Below are 23,507 nucleotides of genomic sequence, written 5' to 3' on the forward strand. Positions count from 1 at the left end.
GCTAGCACATAATATATATATATATATATATATATATAATTTGGTTTTATTTCATCTTTTCATTTTAATCCAAATTACAAGATTTATAGTATTTCCTAAAAGTGTATATAAAAAAAAATGGAATTTTAAAAGATACAAACGAATGGTATATATATATATATATATTATATATATATGTATGTATATTTTTAATGTTTATAGTTTTACAGAACAAATATGATGTTATAATATACAAAGAATAAAAAACAAAAAAAAAGATAATAATAACACATTTATATTAATATGTACAGATCTTTTTTTACATTATTTTTGGTTAGAATATTATAAAAGTGTTACGATATATATGTTTTTAAATATATATATTTTTTACGTCATATTTATATATGCACGGGTATTTCAACAAATATATATATTATATATATATATTATATATATATATATATATATATATATCTTAGTACCTATTTATTTACCTTTTTGAAAGGAACTGAGATGACAAAATATTTGTACACTTTGGATGGAGGTAAGATTAGCGAGTTAGGGCGTCTTGGATATGAGAATTTCGATTTTTTATCCTATGAAATGAAAGGAGAACATGAAAAAAATGATGATATGATATCTATATTAGAAAATATTCATTTAAGTTATTTATTAGGTGGTTGTAATATTATAGGTACTAATACGTTTCAAGTTAATTTGCATAGTTTCAAAAAGTTAGGTATTGATAACGGACAAGAAATTTTAAATAAATATATTAATATAGCATATAATAGTCTTTTAAAATATGAAGAGATAAAAAGAAAAAGTAAAGATGATATAAATGTATTGATAAATCCTAGAAATAAAAATAATATATCTGTTTATGATTATTTGTCTTCTTATCACAACGTAAGAAAAAAATTTGACATTTTACATGAAAAAGATTTTTCATTTAATATAGATAATTATTTGAAAGATATAAAAATTGAACAAAGCATAGGAGATAATAAATATAGAAAATTTAATAAAAGTACAGATAATTATATTTCTTTTTCTAATGGTCCATATAGTAGTACTTTTGCAGATTTCAGTGAATATTCAGGTGTAATGCACAAGAATAAAGATAAAAAAGGAAATAAAAAAATGAAGAAAAATGTAGAAAAAGAAGAAGATGAAAAAAAAAAAAAAAAAGTTAGCGAATATTATCAACTTGATAAAAACATTATTAATAATAAAAATAATATTAATAGGAATATAAAAAAATCTATTAATTATAGAGAATATAATAAATATTCTTTATATTATGATATACAAATGAATATACCACGACTTAATTTTTATGGTCGAGAAAAATATAATCCCATAGAAATTGTACCTAAAATTAAAAAAAAAAATGAAAACATAAATTATAAGGGTCAGACAAATATAATAAATACATATAATAATAATAATAATATTAATAATAATAATAATAATGATGAGATATTTTTCGATAAAAAATTATTTAATTATGGAATAGAATATTATATAGATGTAAGTGATCAAGAGATTATATCAAATTGCCTATTCAAATTAAATACATTTTGTAAAAACCATGATAAATTACATTTATTTTCTTTGACAACTTTTTCAAATATAAGAGAAGTACTAACATTTTATAATTGCATAAAATATTATGGATCTACATTTAATAATAAGGTTATTATAAATTTTTTTTGTAACAGTTGTAAATATGTAGGATGTTCAAAATATTCTTTTTTTGATATTGTAAGTATTTTATTATATTTAGATTCTTACAATAAATATATTAAAGCTATAGGATTAAATTGTGTTAATATAGAATATGTATATGATTTATTTTACCCTTTTCAAAAATATATATGTCCATATAATAATATTAATATTAATTTGTATCATAGTCAAAATAACCAAATGAATAACATTGTAAAAAATGTAATGAATGACCTAAAAAAAAATAGATATATATATGACATGAATTTTTTTTGTTCACCTAATAAATCTTTAGAAGTCGTATCATTTGATGATGCAAATGGAGATGTGCATTTTCATAATTCATCAAATCAGACAAATCATGTATACAACTATATTGGGAAGTGGATAAATGTGCATGTAAATGGTTTTGGTGGCTGTTGCTATTATAATCCTTACGATATATCTTTGATTAATTACAAAATTAATGAGTTATTATAAATATTAAGCGAATTACAAAATATATACATAAATAAATAAATATATATAAATATATATATATATATAATTATATATAATTATTATTTTTTATATTTTTTTTTTTTTATATTTTGTGGAAGTTATTTGTGTAAAAATAGCTTCCTCCTAACACCTCCCCAATTGGGGATATTGAAAAATAGAAATGTTAAAATGACAAAAAAAAAAAAATACATATATATATATATATATATATATATATATATATAATATTTTTTTTATTCCTCTTTATATATATATATATATATATATATAACATACTTGTTTATTCCTCTTTATATATATTTATTCACTACATTTTCGCTTCAACTTTAATCCTCGTCACTGTCGGTATTTTCTGAGTCACTAAATTCTTCTGAAACATGTTTGTCTTCTGAGATAGCACATGTTTTTATTTTTTTATAAAATTTTTTGTAAATATCTTCCTTTTCATTGAGTTCAAAAATATGTTTGTTTTCATTATAAATATATTCAATCATAGAATTATTATTTTTTATTCCTACTTCTTTTTTTAAGGTGAAAATTGGTTTGTCCGTTTTTATTTCACCTTTATAATTAATTAATAAATCATCACATTTATAAACATGTCGATATTTATATTTACAATACCAAGCACATAAACATCGATTATAAATTTTTATACAATTATCATTACATATTTTACATTCACTCATATTAAAATTTAAGCTATCCTTCATTTTTTTAATTATTCTATTTTCTATTCTTCTCATTCCAACACATAATAAAAATCTTCCACCATTCCTCCAATCAATTGGGTATCTTGGGATTAAGCTCGTAGGAATCTATAAAAATAAATAATATAAAAATTTTATAAATAAATAAATATATATATATATATATATATATTATATATATAAGATGTATATACCTTTGTTGTTGGATAAACTGGGTCATACAAGGACTTTCCATGTTGGTGATTGCCTAACACACAAAAATGAAGTAAATATATAAATATATAAATATAAATATATATATATATATATATATATATATATATATTTATTTATATATGATTATATATTTTTTATTTTTACCCCTATATCCAATGGGCCTTCTACCCGTTGGTGCTTTGGGCAATTTCGCTTTTAAAATGTTTAATTTCCTGGACATAATATATTAAGAAAAAAAAAAAAAAAAAAAAAGAAAGAGAAAAAAAATTATATCATCCTTTTTTCGTTGCAAAAGCTTATACATATATATAATATGTATAATATATATATATATATATTTTTTTTTTTTTTCTTCTTTTTAATGATTCCCCCTTATGTATTTAATATTATATGTTCATATTAAAAACACCACAAATCGAGAATATACACTATGTATATATGTATATATATTTATAATATACTTTTCACATTTGGGTATTTTAACTTTTGGTTATTTAAGACATAATTTATTTTATTCATGCAAAAAAAAATAAAATAAAATAAAAATAAACTTATATTTTCATATATATTAAATAACCCTTTAATATATATATTATTTATAAATATATTTATTTTTTTTTTTTTTTTTAAATTAAAAAAATGTATATAAAATTTTAATATATATTATATAGTAATGATATATAAAAAATATTATATATATTATATATATTATTATATAATATAATATAAGAATGGCATGTACTCTATTATTGATATTATATAATAATACATTATATGTAAATATAGTATATACTACATACAATATTTTCTTCTAATATAAATATTATATATATTATATTATATATATATATATATATATATATATATTTTTTTTTTTTTTTTTTTTCAAATACATATATTATATTCATCATATATTTAATTAAAAATATATTCCTTTAATTTTTGATATATTAAGATTATAATAAAAAAAAATATATATATATTTTAATATATATGTAATAATATGATATTTACAAATTACAGTAATATATGTTTATATATATATATATATATATATATATATTTTTAAAATAATGAATTATTTCAAATGTAACTCTCTTTTTCTACATGGAATAAAAAATATATATTTATATAATTTCCTTTTTGGTAATATAAAAAAAGGCTTTAAAAAGTTCTCAACATTATAATATATATATGTGAAATAAAATAAGATGATATATTTTAAATACTCACATATATATATGTAACCTTTTTTTTTTTTTTTTTTTGTAAAATTTTTGTGATTATATTTGTATGTGTTTCATATTTTTTGAAGGTTGTATTAAAATGCTTATATATAATATTATTTATATATTATATATATATATATATATATATATATATATACAAGATGAAGCTATGAAAATTATAAAAAGGACATTTAATATTGAATATTTGCATATGTGAATTTTCAATTTTTCCTTTTTTTATGACCTGAAAAATATATAATATATGTTAATATAAATATTTATATATATTTATATATATATATATTTTATATTTATATGTGTATTTATTTATGTGCAACCATTATTTATTGATTGTATTCGTTTTGATTGATCCATTTATATTTTCTCTTACCCCTACAATTTTGATCGTACACCCTTTCGATATATTTTATTTTTTATTTATATATATATATATATCGATAGTAATATAAAATTGATAAGTAGAATAAAAGAAAATGAACTTTTATAAATTAAAAAAAAAAGGAGAGGAAGATTATAATAAATATATAAGTAATAAAGAAAAAAAGAAAAAGGTTGATAAAAATTTTTTATATGAAGATGAATATATACATATTAAGAAATCACGAGATCGAAAAAGTGAAGTATCAATAAATGATGGTGAGTATGAATTAAAAAAAAAAAGAAATTCATATTTATATGAAAATAAATATAATGATAATAATAAATATAATGATAATAATATGATGGGAATAAATAATATGAATAATAAAATATATAAAGATAAAATGAATAAACATATATCTAATCATAAAAAAAATCATAATAGAAATATTCATAAAAATAATAATGAAGAATCTAATTCAGAAGGATTTCTTTGGAGCTACATGAAAAATATTTATTCCTCTGTTAGCACAGCTGTTAAAAATAATATTTTTACAAATGATAAAAAAAATAATATAAATGATATATCTTCTTTTAAAACAAAATCTATATCTAATAATTCAAGATTAATTGATAAAAATTTTAAAAAAAATAAAAATAATAGAGATTTACATATTAATGAATATAAATATGATTATGTAAAAGAAAAATTTAAAGATAATATTTCATCATTTCATAAAAGACATGAAAAAAATTATAAAAAAATATATGAACATAATTATAATGATGAGGAAGAAGATGATGAAGAAGAAGAAGAATATGACGAGAAGGGGAAGAAAAAAGAAATACAAAAAAAAAAAAAAAAAAAAAAAGATCATAATACATATTATGATTTATCAGAAAATGATTTAAATTTTTTATTCAAATCTGATAATGAAGATTATAATAATAATATAAAATATGAAAATAATTTAATTAATATGAATACTGTAAAGAAAGATGAAAAAGTAATGAATACATTATATAATGATATACTTCATGTTACTGATGAGAATATATATATGGATTATAACAAAAAAAAAAAAAAAAGTCAACTTATAAATAAAAATATTTATCATGATAATATTATTGAACATGATAAGTCTAAACAAAAGAATGAGCATGATGAAGACACCTTTTTTTTTAATCATAGGAAAAGTCATTTGAATGTTCAGAAAGGTGTAAGGCAAAAAGGATATGACGATAATAAAAATATATATGACAATAATAATAAAAAAAATTATAGTAATAATAATAATAATAATAATAATAATAATAATAATTGTAGTAATAATAATAATAATGAGGCAAATTCCTTTTTTAATAAAAAGGATGGATACACATCAACCAATTTATATAATATAAATATAAATGATAAAAATGATTTCTTCCTACACTCTTCAGATGAAGAACAGGAAAAGAAATATACAAAGAATTTAGAAATAAAAAAAGAAAAAACTAACAACAACCATGTTATATTATCAAATAAGAATTCTGATGAAAGAAAAAGTATGGATAATATGAAACATTCAAAGAGTAGTGTTAGAAATATAAATATTGTCAACAATGATCATAATAGAGAAGACGAAATGATATTCAAAACACATACACAGAATCATAATTCTACAGAAAAATTATATTATGAAAATATTTTTGAAGAAATTAATAAAGACACAAATGTTTTACAACATGTTAAAGAAAATACATCATCTAATGTAAAAACAAAAAATATTGTTAAAGACAAAAATGAAAAAATTCATAATATAGATAATCATATAAAAAATAAAAATAGTGATATACAAAATGAAAAAGAATTACATGTAGAATATGATATGTCTTCTAATTTATGTGATAAAAATAATTTTTTAAATACGACCACACCTATAACAGACAACGGTTCTAATGATGTTTATAATATTAATAGTAATAATCATTCAAAAATTTTAAACACAGAAGATGTTTTTAATGATGACACTATTAAAGATAATGATGAATTAAAAAAATTAAGATATGAATATAAAAACTTAATTAATATAATTGATTCATTTATTGATGAAACTTTAAATTATGATGTACATAAAAATTCTCCTGCTTATAAAGAAAATGTAAATAAAAAAAATGACAAAATTTATATTACAAATAAGGATGATTTTTTAAATGATAAAAATAATTATAAGGATGATGATGTATACAATAGTTTAGATGATGATGTATATAATAGTTTAGATGATGATTATGAAAATAGTATGAAATTAATTGAGGATACATCATCAGAAGATAAAAATAAATATGTTATCTTAAAATATGACGAAGACTCATTAATTGAAGCATTAGAGAAATTACGAATTGATAAAAAAAAAAATAATAAACTAATAAAATTAAAAGATAAATATCAAGAAGATATAGAAAAAGATGAATTTGATGATGACAAAAAAAAAAAAAAAATTGATAAAAATATTTTTTTTAAATGTAGTAAAAAAGAATATTATGAAAAAGCTATAATTATATTAAATGAAAAAATTGAAAATCGAGTTTTAATTGAAAAATTTAATGTACCCTTATTATATTCACAAATTAAATGTCTTATAGATACAAGATGGTTAAATGATGAAATAATTAATTTCTATCTAAGTATGTTACAAGAATATAATGAACAATATATAAAAAATAATTCTCTTACATTTATACCCAAAATTTTTACATTTAGTACTTTTTTTTTCCAATCTTTAAATTTTAATGGATCATATAATTATAGTAAAGTCTCTAGATGGACAAAAAGAAAACAAGTTGATATATTCTCTTTCGATTTAATTCTTATACCTTTACATGTAGGAGGAAATCATTGGACTCTTGGTTCTATTCATATGAAAGACAAAAAAATATGTTTGTATGATTCTTTGAATGGATCAAATAAAAAATTCTTTGAATATATGAAAAGATATATAGTTGACGAAATGAAGGATAAAAAGCAAAAAGATTTGGACATATCCTTATGGGCATATAGCAAAGAGGGGGTTTCTGAGGTATATTAATATATATATATATATATAAAGAGCGAATAAATAAAATAAGGAACAAATATTTTGTTGAATTATATATATAAATATTATAATAATATATATATATATATATATATATATATATATATATATATATTTTCTTTTTTATAGAAAGGAATTCCTCATCAGGAGAATGGATACGATTGTGGTGTGTTTACGTGTATGTTTGCAAAGTGTTTAAGTTTTAATCGAGAATTTGATTTTAATCAAAGAGATATAAAGGACATTCGATTAAAAATGGTATAAAATATATATATATATATATATGTGCTATATTACATAACATTCAACTTTAATATATATAATATATATGTATATGTTTTTCTTGTTATAGGCTTATGAAATATCTCAAGGTTGTTTAGTATTTTAATTATATACAACTCCTTTTTTTAAACCATTTTATTCATGTTCCCCACATGTTTATTATTTTGATGTATGAATTTTTTTTTTTTTTTATGTGTTAAATATTATATATTTTTTTTACATTTATATAATATTATATATTTTTCATTTCATTTCATTTGTTTTTTTTTTTTTTTTTTTTTTTTTAAAAAAAAAACTTTTTGAATATCATAAAGAATATTTTAAAATATGTGTATAACTTAATTTTTGTAATTATTTATGTCCTAACAAATAAATATATTAAATTATTTAAATTTAATATTATACAAATTGATGGGTACAAACAAACATATATCAAGTGTGAACACGAAACATAAAAATGGGATAAAATATATATATATATATATATATATATATATATATATATAACAAAAATGTAAATAATACATACATAAATATATATGTATATGTTATGCCTTAATATTTTTCATTATATGTTTTTAATATATTTATATACGCATTTCATAATTTTAATAAAAAGATAATTTGTTATTATTCTTTAAACAAGATAAATGGGCAACCTCACAACCATAATCGTAAAGAATATCTCCTTTATTCTTGTTCATAATGTCATGTTCAAATATACATTTTTTCAGTTTACCACTGATCTTATTTAAGTCCTGAAAAATAAAAATTAAAAAATAAAAAAAAAAAAAAAAAAAAAAAACTTTCCTGAACAAGTCAGGTGACAAAACAAAACACATGCAAATATAATATTAATTTGTTAATTGTTTAATTATGTATATATATATTTATTTTTCATATATTTATTTATTTTTTCATATATTTATTTATTTATTTATTTATTTATTCATATATTTATTTATTTTTTTGTTTGTCTAACCTTTATTTGATCAAAGGTATCCTTGGGAATGTGCACAAAATCCATTAGCTGCAAAAGAATGTTCTCTGTAGTTAATGGCTCTTCAATTTTTAAAACGGCACTATCATTGTCATAATGATAAGGCAAAATAAAATAAAGGAGAGGAAATAAATTATGATTAAAATCTTTTAAAACATTAGATTGTATATTATATTTTGATACATCAATTCCCACAATATTGACAGGTATAGAATTATATTTGAAAATTTTAGATAAATCTACCATTAATGATTTTATATACATATTTAGGAATATATTATGATTATAAAAGAATACTACTGTTTTTACATTATTATCAATAATTTGTAATATGTTTTCTGGTTTTATATCTTTAAAAGAATGTATATTTTGTTTTAATTGTAATATTTTACATAATTCTTTTTGTTTTTGATTTTTTTTTTTAATATATGGTATATATAAACATATTAATATATGTGGAAAAAATAACATGAAAGAAAAACATATATATGGTAATATACTTGATATAAATTGATAAGTATATTCTTCTTTACTTAATCTTCTTCTATCTATTAAAAAAGATGATGGATCTTTATTATGTTGATATCTTTGTATATTATAATAATATAATGAATAAATATTTTCTTTTTCCAAATATTTTTTTTTTTCATCTTTTTTTATTTTATTTTCTTTCTCTAATATTTCCTTTATATTTATAAAGATCTCTTTTTTATTTTGATCTCTATTTAATTTTATATCCCATAAAGAATCTTCATAATAATATATATCAAAATCCTTACGTAAATTATTCTTCTCCAACATTTGGATCAATTCTATAAGTTTCTCATAATTCTCAGGATTAAATATAATTCTCTCATATAATAAATTCATATTCTCTTTAACAACAAGAAAATTACCTATCTTCTTTAAATCAACACCATTATTTTCTAGTACATTTAAAATATAATCATCTGTTCTTCTTTTGACATTAGTTGTATATGCTCTTTTTTCTAATCTATTAATGATCAAATATGAGGACTGCAAATAGTGATTTTCGCTTTTACATATATTTTTAAGAATAATGTTAAGAATATGTATGCCTTTATTAAGGAAAAGCATTTTAAATCTTGTATTCCCCACATAAATAGCTGTCTCAACAATGTATATAAATAAATAAATATATATATATATATAGAAATATATTTAACACAATTGAGAATAATTATATATTTAAAAATGAAAATGTGTTAATATAAATAGGTATTTTATTTCAAATGAAATATGAAGAATATAAAAGGGTAGAAAAAAAAAAAAAAAAGCACAAATAAATAGAATAAGCGAAAAAACAACAAGATACAAAAATATAAATATATATATATATATATATACAAATTAAACACCGGGAATATAATGATATACTTTATTTAAAAAAATAATAGAAAATATATAAACACATTTCTTATCTTTCACTACAATATGAATAAATAAAAAAAAAAAAAAAAAATTATATATATGTAATATATATATATATTTTTTTTTTCTTAGAAGTATGTTAATATATATATATGAAAAAGGCAAATAAGGTTTTGAAAACAAAAAATTGTTATAATATATATATATATATGTACATATTTTATATTACATTTAAATTTTTTATTTTTTTAATTTTAATTTTGTGTAGATAATTTAAAATACAGTCATTTTTTTGTATATTTTATTATTTTTTGAATAAATGAAAAAATGACATTATATATATTATATATATATATATATATTTTTTTTTTATATATACATTTTTTTTATTATTTGAAAAATTTTGTTTCCCTTTCCCTTCTTTTTTGTATATATGCATATTTTTAAATTTATATGAGGAAAAAAAGAACATATATATTATATATTACATATATATATGTAATATATGTAAATATATAATATTTATACATATATAATATATTATATATAATTCCTTATATGTTGAATTTATATACACTACTTTTAAAATTTTTAATATTATTTTTCATTCCTTTTATTTTATTTTATTATTATTTTATTATTATTTTTTTGTTTTAAATTTATTTATTCATATTCAGCTTTGTTTTTGTTATATTTATTATGTTGATATAAACACTGCAATATTAAATATATTTATAATATATATATATATATTTTTACATATAATAATTCATATTGATAGAAAAAAATTAGATTCAATTATTTTTCCTTGATTATCTTTATCTATTTATGTTTTTGTATTTAATTTTTTTTTTTTTTTTTTATATATCATTAGAAGAAAATATTTTTACGAATGAGAATTATATGAAAAAATGAGTTCATTAATAAATTCGCTGCTATTTAAAGGTTTTATAAAAAAGAAAGAAAATAAAAATGAAGAAAATAACAGAGATATACAAAATAATGAAAGTAATAGTAATGTGAATGAAATAAATATGAACAATCTGTCAAGAAAGGAAAGCAAGGAAAGGATAAACAACAATAAAAAGAAGAATAATATTAAGGATAATAATAAAAGAAGTGATCATAATAAAAAAAGTGACCACAATAACAAAAGTGACCACAATAAAAAAAGTGACCACAATAAAAAAAGTGACCACAATAAAAAAAGTGACCACAATAACAAAAGTGACCACAATAAAAAAAGTGACCATAATAAAAAAAGTAACCATATTAATTGTAATGATAACCTTGATAAAAATATTATTTATCATAAAAATGAAGGACGTGATGAGAATGTGCCTTCAGGGGTTAATCAAGAAAATTTACTACTACAAATTCTTTATAGAAATAAAGAGGATATATTAAATGAACGTGATTATATGAATAATAATTATTTTGAGAGTTGTAAGAAAGATAAAAGTATGGATTTATTAAAAAATTCAAAAGAAGATATGGAAAGAGAAAGAATAAAAACTTATTATGAATTTTATAATTCTACAAAATATGAACATATTCATAAATATGGAAAAGCAAATAAGTTTATTAATTTTTATAATGATAAAAATATTTTATATAATTATAAGGAACATATGGATACACTCCATATACAAAAAAAAAAAAGTGATTATGTAAATAGAAAGGAAAAAGAGAAATATATAAATGAACATTATATGAATGATATATTAAAAAATATACCCACGTCTAATAATATGTCATCAAATGTTTTATTGCAGTTATATAATAATTCTAAGAATGTAAATAATTTAAATATTCATAATACAGATTTTATAGAACTGCATGATATTTTTGATGAAAAAAAATTGGACAATGTAAAAAATAAAGATTTCTGCTTTTATAGAAATATAAATATGAAAAAGAAAATAAATAAAAATAAAGAATCTTATAAGGAAATGAATTATGAGCAAATAAATCATCCACAGGATGAAGAAAGCGAACAAGAAGATATAAAAAAATATAAAACAGATACAAGTAAAAAACAACATAAAATAGGAAATACCTATAAAATGGAAGAGATAAAAAGTGATTATGAAAATGTAAATAATGACAATATAAAAGTTGAAAATGATGATTATATAAATGGTGATGATATTAATGATGATGATATTAATGGTGATGATATTAATGGTGATGATATTAATGGTGATGATATTAATGGTGATGATATAAATGATGATGATATAAATGATGATTATATAAATGATGATTACATTAATAATGATGATATTAATAATGATAATTTAAATAATGATCGCCACTTTTATAATAATGATGATGCTGTTTATAATTCTGGAGATTCAATTAAAGAAGAAGAAATAAATTTTTTAGAAGAAAAATTTTGTTCGAAAGAAGAGGAAGAAATTCATATATCTAAAAAATCATCTGATAATGAATTTAATAGTTATGACCAATTAGATATGGATAAAGAATTTAATTTTAATGATGATAATATAAATAATGTTGATAATATGGATGACCTTCTTAATATTGACAATATGGATGACCATCTTAATGATGATAATATGAACAAGCTACTTAGTGTTAATAATAATGAACAAGTTGAATTAGATAATATATCTGAAACATTTAATTTAATGGAAAATAAACATAATGAAAAGATATATGATAAGGATGAAAATAATCTGCTAGATGTTCATATAGATAATAATAATAATAATAATAATGATAATAATAATAATAGTGATAATTATTATAATATTCTTTCGCCTGATAATATACACAAAAATGTTGATGAGCTCTCTTTAGATTCATTTTATAAGAACACAAATAATAATGAGGAAAATGAAGAAAAAAAAATAGAAACTGACAATATCAACGATGTACTAACAACATATGAAAAAATAAAAGAAAGTGATAAAAATATCGTTTTAAAGATTAAATATAAAGAGGAAGATTTTAATAGTTATAATAAAGATAGCTTTTCATCATATGAATATAATTTAAAAAAGAATTATATAAGTAGCCATGATGAAGAAGAATATAAAGATAAACTAAATTATAGCGCAAGTGATAATAACAATGATAAAAACTTTAATTTATTAAGTGAGAAAGATGATAGTACTAATATGGATATTATGAATAATATGAATGTAAATATAAATGATGAAGAAGAAGGTATAAATAATTTTTATATGAATAATAAAAAAAAAAATGATTTAAATAATATTATGTATGTATATGAAAATGATCAAGATGATGAAAATAAAGATATAAATATAAATATAAATAATAAGAATGATAATCATAATAATAATAATAATAATGATTACAATCATAGATTTAATGATGAATTTAATATAAATAAAAAAAAAATAAAAAAAAAAGAAAATGAATATGATTATTTTAAAAATGTTTATGAAGATTATAAACAATATTCATTATATGATGATATGAATTTGTATGGTAATAATATTATAAATAATGTATATATATATATGTTATTAAATTATAAATATCTACATAATTATCATACAAAAAATACATTCATCAATAATAATAATAATAATGAGAATGATAATACGAATACGAATACGAATAAGAATGTTAATATGATATTATATCCATATAATAATGAAGATTATTTTGATTATGTCACGAACAAAAAAATATCAGAAAAAGATATTTTATATAATGAATATATTATAAATGAATTATTTAATATAAATGAGAATGATAAATCTAATATGTTAAGTAATTCAGAAATAATGAAAAATAAAAAAAATAATAATACTTATTATTATGACAATAACATGATACAATTTAATGATAAAAATAATTTAGTTACATGGAATAAGGAGAGAAACATATCTAACAATGCTAATATAGAAAATAAACATTTATTTGCTGAAGGTACTATAAATAATAATTCCTTAAATATTTTAAAAAAAAATAATGATTTATTTTTTAAAGACATAGACAAATATATGAATGAACACATTGTCAATAGTAATAGTAATAGTAGTAGTAATATATTCTTAGATAATTTTAGTAAATTATTATCAAAGGTATATGATATGAATCTACAAAGAGGAGAAAATAATTCTAATAATGATAATATGTTAGAATATATCAATAAAATGCTATCAGTTGAATTACAAAAGAATCAACTCATATCTTATATGTTAAATAATTTATTTTTAAAAGAAAAGGATATATCTGATGCATTATTAAAATCATTAATTTATCGTTATGATGAATATAAATATTTAAAAGAAGATTTATTTTTAAATAATTCTCATTTCTATAAATTAAAAAGAAATGAAGAATATATAAAGCTAACTATGAAACATTATGATGATTATAATATAAAAGATGAACTATCATCAAAAGGTTTATGTCTTAAAAATGAAAACGATTTTTTATATAATACATATAATAATAATAATAATAATATAAATAATGATGAAGATGATATATTTATACAAAATAAAGAATTAAGATTAAAAGCAGTTGAAAAGGTTTTAAATAAAAGTGACAATATAATATTTTTTTCGAATTTAAAATTAGATAATATTTATAAAAAAAGAAATCCACATAAAATTGAAAATTTATCTATATCATATAAGAATGCATATATACATACACGTATGACAAATGATTATTATTATAATTATTTATTTGCTAACATACAAGGGGTAATAGCTTATTCTCGGTTTCATAAATTGGATTTTAGAACTTTGATACATCAATGTGTGGATGAAAAAAATTATGATAAAGAAAAGAAGATAAAAATGAAGTTGAATATTAATATGGATATTAATATGAATCTTAGATCATATGAAAAACATATATTATTAAAATGGACAGAAAGAAAAAATGAGACATTAAGAAGATCGTATATGTTTTTAAAAAGAGGAGGTCGAGATTTTTTTATGAGAAATGGTAATAATAATATGATTGGAAATAATAATATGAGTGGAAATAATAATATGAGTGGAAATAATAATATGATTGGAAATAATAATATGATTGGAAATAATAATATAAATGAAAATAATAATATAAATGAAAATAATAATATAAATGAAAATAATAATATAAATGAAAATAATAATATAAATGAAAATAATAATATGGATGATATACATACAAATAATATTAATGCATGTGAAAATATATTTAATAACGAATGTGTAAAAAGTTCTATAGATGCTTCACCAAATGATAATATAAATAATTATAAAAGTAAATCGTCTTATGAATTATTTCATTTATATAATATAGATAAAAAAAACAAAATAAAAAAAAAAAAAAAAAATATGTACGAAATTATAAATATCTTATATACATCTAATTTTGATTTTAGTGAGTATATTTTATGTGATTGGAAAATAGAAAATAAATTTGATGCATGTGAGATAATAGATTATAATGATAAAGAACAAATAGATAATCCATCATATAATTATTATAATAATTCATGTTTATTATTAAATGATGATGGTCCTTTAGTTGTATTAGAATATATTGAAAAGGATCCTTTAATACTTTTAAAAAATGGTATGAATAGTAAATTAAATCATTATTTTATAAGTGAAAATGATGAAAATTTATATTCATTTGATTATAAAAATAAATTAAAAAAAAATGTAGAACCATTTGGAGAAATCAATGTAATTAAAAATACAATCAATTATTTTGGAGTACCAATCAAGTTAAAAAGATCTAGACAAAGAATTACATTACTTGAAAATGAATTATTCAAATCTTTTTTATTTACATATCCAGTTTATTATATGAATACTCGTCAAAAAAATAGGTCCTTAATAAACAAATATCCTACTAATGATAATAAAGGTGTTCATATTTATTCGTATGACGAAAAATATACAAATCAAAATAATCTCAACCTCCAACACAACAATAATAAAAATATCGACAGTAATAAAAATATCGATAGTAATAAAAATATCAACAATAATAAAAATATCAACAATAATAAAAATATCAACCATAATGATAATAATAATTATTATTATTATAATGATTCACAAGATATAAATAAAATTAATAAATATATGAACACGTCTCAATTAGATTTAGAAATAAATTCTTTTGAAGATATAGAAGAAGATGAAGAAGAAAAAAAAAATATGGATGAATACAACGATAATGATACAAACGATACATCTTTTTATAATTCCGATTTTTTACTTATAAGAAATTTTTCTTATAATAAAAATAGATATTTTATTAAACCCTTATATGTAGATGTAGATATATATAGGGAAGAATATAAAAGAGAAACTATGAAAAGAAAAAATGAATATCTTATGCAAGAAGGATATAATATAAATAATGAGACGGACATTTTAAATGTTGAGACGGACACTTTAAATGTTGAGACGAACAATTTAAATGTTCAGACGGACAATTTAAATGTTGAGACGGACAAAACGGTGAAGGAAGAATATAATGATAAAGACCAATCTAATAACTACAATTCTTATTATCTCGAAAAGAATAATCCATCATATTATAAAAGTATTAATAAAAACGATATGAGAAGAAACGAAAATGAAGTAGAAGTATTTAATAATAATAGTGTCGAAACTATAAATAGTAATAAATCTATAAATTCAGAAGGATACATAAAAGATACTAACAGTGATAAAATAGATGAACAGAATAATTTATATTATAAAAATAATATGAATGATTATGCATATGATGAGAATATTAATAATTATATTAATAATGAATATTCAGAAGGTATTATGAAGAAGAATTATTTTAATTGTATATTTTATAATGTAGGTTTTTTAGATATTAATATAGATGTAATGAATCCATTATATAAAAGATATCTTATAGAAAAACGTAATTATGTAAGAAGTTGGATAATAAAATTAATAGTAAAATATAAAATTAAAGATTCTAAAAAAATAAAAGAAATATTGAAAAAAAAATTAAGTTTATTTATAAATGAAAAAGATATTAATGTTATTGTTAAATCTTTAGATGTCAACTTATTATTAAATAAAAATTATATGGATGATGAAGAAGAAAAAAATTTTTATAAAATAAAAAATGTATGTATTATAGAATGTATTTATCATTATTTACAATTATTTAAATATGAAGGTATCGATTTTAAAACTGTTATAGATAATCAACATAAATTAAATGAAATCATTTCTGTTTTTAAAATAGAAAAGCAAAGATCTATACAAAATATTAATAATATAAACAAAAAAATAAAATATATCTATAATAAATATTGTTATAAAAAGGAAGCTAAAACAGTTCAGTTCAATATTGAAAAAAAAGATATACAAATCTCATCCATTAAAAATTATTATTTTGCAGGAAATTTTTATTATGATAATAATATGTTGAACTATTTCTATTACATTAAATATATTATTTCCTATTCACCATGGAATATATTTAAAGATTATGTTAATGTCTCAAGTGACAACAAAAAGGAAAAAAAAAATAAAAAATATCAAAAGGATGTTAAAAATGAGAAAAATAGCACCAAAAAGAAAAAAAAAAAAAATAATAAAATTAAAAAATCACACCGGGGTGATACTGTTACGAGTAATAGTAGTAATAGTAGTAGTAGTAGTCGTAATAGTCGTAATAGTAGTCGTAGTAGTAGTCGTAATAGTCGTAGTAGTAGTCGTAGTAGTAGTCGTAATAGTAGTCGTCGTAGTGAACTCTCCTTAGAACATTATAAATCCAGCGATAATACAGATATGTCTAGTATGAGTAATTATCCTTACCATTCAAAGAAACACAAAAAAAGTAGCAATGCAAAAGAAAAACGTCAAAAAAATCTAAAAGTTAAAAATAAAAAAACCATTTCACATGCACATAACGAGAGTTACACAAACAGCGAAAAAGACGAACAAGAAAGAGAAGAAATAGACAAAGTAAAAGAAAACATAAAGGAAAAAGAAAATAAATTAATACAAGATTTTGAATCAAATAATGATGAAAAAATTCATTTACATTTGGAAAGTACATATAAGTCAGATGATTCTACGTCAAAAGAATCTGAATCAAATGATTCTACGTCAAAAGAATCTGAATCAAATGATTCTACGTCAAAGGGATCTGTATCAAATGATTCTACGTCAAAGGGATCTGTATCAAATGATTCTACGTCAAAGGGATCTGTATCTAATGATTCATCATCAATTGAGTACACCGAAAGTGATACAAATGATGACATGGATAGAAAGATAAACAAAACAGATAAGAGGAATAAAAAAAATAAAAAGAGTAAAAAAAGAAATGGTAACATAAATAATGATTCAGATGAAGAATTAAATAAAAAGGAAATACAAAATGATTCTAAAGATTCAGAAATAGAAAAGAATAGTGATAACAACGACAATAATAATAATAAAAAGGTGGGAAGAAAGAATTATTTTTATGCAACATATTTGTATAGCCATGTAGTATATAATTCTCAATTACAAAGTGGAAATATTGCATTTCAAAGGAACAAATATAATAATAATAATAATAATAATTATAATAATTTGTATGGAAAGAAATATAAACAACAACAAATGAAAAATAAAATATTTATGCAGAATAATAATATTATGAAAAGAGGAGATATAATAAATAAAAGAATAAATATGTCTGAAAAAAGACAGAAAAGACAAGGGAATAATACTTTTTCTAAAAATAATATGGGATACCATTTTAATATGAAAGGAAAATATAACTTTAGTTATTTTTATAGAAAATCAAATAATTTAAATGCTGATGTAAAGGATATAAAAAAAAAAAAAAAAAGTTATATGAATAATAACAATACGAATTATATTGAAGGTGAAAAGAAAGGAACATATGATGGGTATTATAAATATGACAAAGAAGAAAATATGTTTGAAAAAAGGTATCGAATGGAAGAATATGGAATGAATAAAAAGAAAAATATTACCATTAATAGTAATAATAATAATAATAATAATATGATGATGAATAATATTATTTTAGGGGGTGATGATGATGAAGATATAGATATGTTGAATAATAACAAAATATATAATAAAGATCAAATGAATCGATTAAGTGTATATAGAAATAGCACATTAATTGATAATAATAATAATAATAATTTGTTTATGTCAGGAAAAGATTTAAACAGAAATATTAATATCTCTCTATATATGAAATGCATAACCCATTTTAGCATTAAAGATTTATCAAAGACACTTGTAAGCATTGGATTGCATAATAAAGTTATAAAAAGTATGAGCAGAAATGAGCAAATAAATTTAATAAAGAAGAATATAGGAAATGAAAAAATATTAACAAGTACAAATAAGCTGATACATATATATATGATAAAGAAATTAATTATTGAACAATATAAAAATTTACATCATCCAGTGTATTTAAAATATAATAAAAATGTTTTATATATAGATGAAAAAAAAAGCTTAATAAATCAAAATGATATGATTCGTCAAAATAGAGAAATGATAACAAAGAATAAAGAAAATTATAATTATCTATATAATAAAATAGATAATACAAATAATATACAGACTAATAATAATGATAATTATAAACATTTGAATAATAAAAATAATGGTTTTTATGATAATGATGATAAAGAAAGAAAAGAAAATGATTCATTCATTTTAAATATTCCAAAAAAAACAAAGATAGAAAAATCTCGAATAAAATTAATAAGAAAATTTTTCTGTGAATCGTCAAGTGAAAATGAATGTTCTCATAAATCCTTATCAGATGTTGAAGTCTCTTCATCATCATTTGAATCGTCAGCTGATTCTTTATTATCTGAAAATAAGAAAACATTACAATGTTTAGATGATACGGATAATATAAGAAAGAAAAATAAATTAGAAAAAAAGAATAATTTGAAAAACAATCATCTTAAAGGTATATATCATGAGGATGAAAAAAAAGTATATGCAAAGGATTCTTATGATGAAGATGATTTTATTGATGAGGAAGAGAAAAAAGATTTAGAAATAATAAGAGAAATAAAAACGAAGGAGTATAATATAGAAGATAATGAGAATAATTATAAGTTGATACATTGTTTAAAATGGTCGCGTGTATATATAAGAAGAAAGGATGATAATACTATGAGAGTTGTAGAATATGGAAATATAAATACAACTAATATATATAATAATAATGATGATAATAATAATAATGATAATAATAATAATAATAATAATAATAATAATAATAATAATGATAAAATTGACAATATACAAACGTTATATATTTATGGTGAAAAAAATATTAATACATTTTTAAAATGGAAACGATTCAGAGGAATGCTGAAAAGATATTTTTCTCTTTTAAAAAATATAAATAATATTCATAATAATAATAATAAAAAGAACAAGGTAATGCAAAAAAATATTCAACAAGATATTTCACACACAAAAAATAAAATGTTTCTTGATGATAAAAGAAATGTTTATAATTTATATGAAGACGAAAATAATGTTCATGCTGATGTGGAAGATGATGGTTTTGATTATTTAGATGATGATACTATTACAAGTAAGAATTTTTATTTAGATAGTGAGAATATAAAAAAAAATAAAAAAAAAACAAATAAATTTATAAAATATTCAAATATGTTGCAGTTAAACAAAGATCCAGCATATGGAATAGAAAAAGCACTTAGTATATTTCCAACTGTTTGTAATGAATTGAAAACGTGGGATACTTGTAAAAAAAATGAGAAAAAAAAAAAAACAGAACAAAAGAAAAAAATAGAAAATGAAAATAAAATGCATGAGAAAAATAAAGATGCTGAAAAAAAATCAAATTTGTTAAAAAAAAATAAAAATGAAGATAATGATGAGGAGGTGGATTATAATGATAAACATTCTTCGAAAAAACAAAACAAACAAAAAATGAATAAAAAGAAAAAAATGAATGATATATATAATAATGATAAAAATAAAAAAGGAATAAACAAAAAATTTGTAAACACCAATTATTCTATAAATATTAATAAAAACAATAAAAGGTTTCATAATATTATATCTTATAAAAATAAAGATAATAAAAAGAATTTACAAAAAAATAAAATAAAAAATAAAAAAACACATATCAAAAATAAATCAATTATAAAAAAAAGTAAATCGAATAATGAAAGCGAAATGAAAAAGGAACATTCTCACGATCATTTAATAGAATTAGATAGTGATGAAAAAAATTATACTTATAATAATAATAATAATAAAAAAAAAAAAAAAAATCCAGATGAATCAAGTGATGTTAAGAAAAATAAAAATAAAAAAAGCACATCATCTGTAAAATATTTATCACATAGTAAAAGATATACATTAAAAAATAATAATAACGATGATGATACATATATGGATGATGAAGATATAAGTGATAATAGTAATTATTATGATGATTATCATACTGATAAAAATACCAAAAAAAAAAATAATTATAATAATAATAATAAAAAAAGAAAAAAGGGAAAGGAAAATATTGAAAGATATAATACTAATGATGATGAAGAAGAAGAAACGGAAGAAATTTATTACACATATGAAAATTCAAAATTAAAAAAAAAAAAAGGTAATGAATATTATAATAAAACAAATAGTAATAATATATCTGAAAATGAAAGTATTAATACAAATATATATAATAATAAAAATGTTATTATAGATGAAGAAAATAAAAAAAAAAATAAAAAAGAAAATAAATATAAAAATATTAAAGAAGTTATAGAAAATTTTAATGATACCTTATCAAAAATAATGACAGAAATATCTAACATAAATAATTATAAAGCATTTTTAAATGAAGTAAATGAATCATATGCACCTTTATATTATACTGTTATTAAAAAGCCAATGTATATAAATAAAATCATTTTTAGATGTAAAAAAAAAAAATATAATAGTTTAAATTCATTTTTTGAAGATGTTAATTTAATTGTTTCCAATTGTAAACTCTATAATACACCTACATCTGTTAGTGCATACTTATGTGATATTGTTGATCATATGTTTAAAGATATTGTTAATAAAATAAAAAATAATACAAACTTACAAAATTATAATCATATATTAATTCAACATTTCTATAAAAATAAAAATATATATAATAATACCTGGGAAAGCATACAGCTAGATAACCTATTGGGAGATGATAACCTATTGGGAGATGATCAAGATATTCATAATGTATATGATAATGCACATACACAAAAAGAAAATAATAATAATCAAGATCCTTTGATTTATACTAACACATCTGAAAAAAATCAAGCCGAAGAAGTATCTAATATGTCAGCTTTTTCTATGGATGTAATAAAATCAAATGACACAAATAAAAATATGGATATCGATCAAACCAATCAAAATATTCAAAATAATAATAATACAGATGTTTAGGTTAGGAAATAGGACTTGACAAACTGTAATTATTTATTTTTATTTTTTATTATTCGGTATATATAATTTTTAATTTATGATAGAAGGATAGATCCTTTTAAATGATTTTTAAATTATAAAAAAATTTTTTTTTTTTTTTTTATTAAACATATATATATGTATGTATGTATGTATGTATTTATTTATTTATTTATTTTTTAATTTTTTTGGATAGTTTTCTTTTGATTTTTTTATACAACTTATTCATTGACACGCATATTTTAAAACATAAAATTTTCTCCGTATTTCTCATGCAAAATATGGATTGATAAAATAAATACACATATATATATATATATATAATATGTAGATATATTATATTATTTTACTATTATCCTTTTTATGGTTAATATTTTAAAAAGCAAACAAATGCTTATATATATCTATGAAGAAAAATAAAGGAAACACTGTATGTGTTTTAAGTTTTTTAAAATTATTAAAATTACGTTTCTGAAAATGAACAATTAAATAACAAGGAGGGAACAAAACAAGGTTAACAGAAAAAAAAAAAA

At 18.7% G+C, this 23,507-nt stretch overlaps 5 protein-coding genes across 5 annotated transcripts; 3 read left to right on the plus strand and 2 right to left on the minus strand.

Annotated features, from left to right (window-relative positions):
- Positions 1 to 492: 492 nt before the first annotated feature.
- On the plus strand, positions 493 to 2,190 carry PGSY75_1233700 (putative homocysteine S-methyltransferase; the record flags this gene model as incomplete). Its single annotated transcript, XM_018786910.1, has 1 exon — positions 493 to 2,190. One exon carries the CDS (start codon positions 493 to 495, stop codon positions 2,188 to 2,190), a length of 1,698 nt encoding a protein of 565 aa, XP_018640775.1.
- Positions 2,191 to 2,537: 347 nt separating this feature from the next.
- On the minus strand, positions 2,538 to 3,357 carry PGSY75_1233800 (hypothetical protein; the record flags this gene model as incomplete). Its single annotated transcript, XM_018786911.1, has 3 exons — positions 2,538 to 3,029; positions 3,116 to 3,168; positions 3,282 to 3,357. 3 exons carry the CDS (start codon positions 3,355 to 3,357, stop codon positions 2,538 to 2,540), a joined length of 621 nt encoding a protein of 206 aa, XP_018640776.1.
- Positions 3,358 to 4,860: 1,503 nt separating this feature from the next.
- PGSY75_1233900 (sentrin-specific protease 1) lies at positions 4,861 to 8,215 on the plus strand (the record flags this gene model as incomplete). Its single annotated transcript, XM_018786912.1, has 3 exons — positions 4,861 to 7,809; positions 7,957 to 8,085; positions 8,180 to 8,215. The coding sequence occupies 3 exons, from the start codon at positions 4,861 to 4,863 to the stop codon at positions 8,213 to 8,215; spliced, it is 3,114 nt and encodes a 1,037-aa protein (XP_018640777.1).
- A 502-nt stretch (positions 8,216 to 8,717) lies between these two features.
- Positions 8,718 to 10,207, minus strand: PGSY75_1234000 (hypothetical protein; the record flags this gene model as incomplete). The annotated part of the gene is made up of 2 exons (XM_018786913.1): positions 8,718 to 8,867; positions 9,092 to 10,207. 2 exons carry the CDS (start codon positions 10,205 to 10,207, stop codon positions 8,718 to 8,720), a joined length of 1,266 nt encoding a protein of 421 aa, XP_018640778.1.
- Positions 10,208 to 11,412: 1,205 nt separating this feature from the next.
- Positions 11,413 to 22,956, plus strand: PGSY75_1234100 (hypothetical protein; the record flags this gene model as incomplete). Its single annotated transcript, XM_018786914.1, has 1 exon — positions 11,413 to 22,956. The coding sequence occupies one exon, from the start codon at positions 11,413 to 11,415 to the stop codon at positions 22,954 to 22,956; it is 11,544 nt and encodes a 3,847-aa protein (XP_018640779.1).
- Between the last annotated feature and the right edge of the window lie 551 nt (positions 22,957 to 23,507).

The sequence above is a fragment of the Plasmodium gaboni genome, chromosome 12 (assembly GCF_001602025.1).
Source record: "Plasmodium gaboni strain SY75 chromosome 12, whole genome shotgun sequence".
NCBI classification, from domain to species: Eukaryota; Apicomplexa; class Aconoidasida; order Haemosporida; family Plasmodiidae; genus Plasmodium; species Plasmodium gaboni.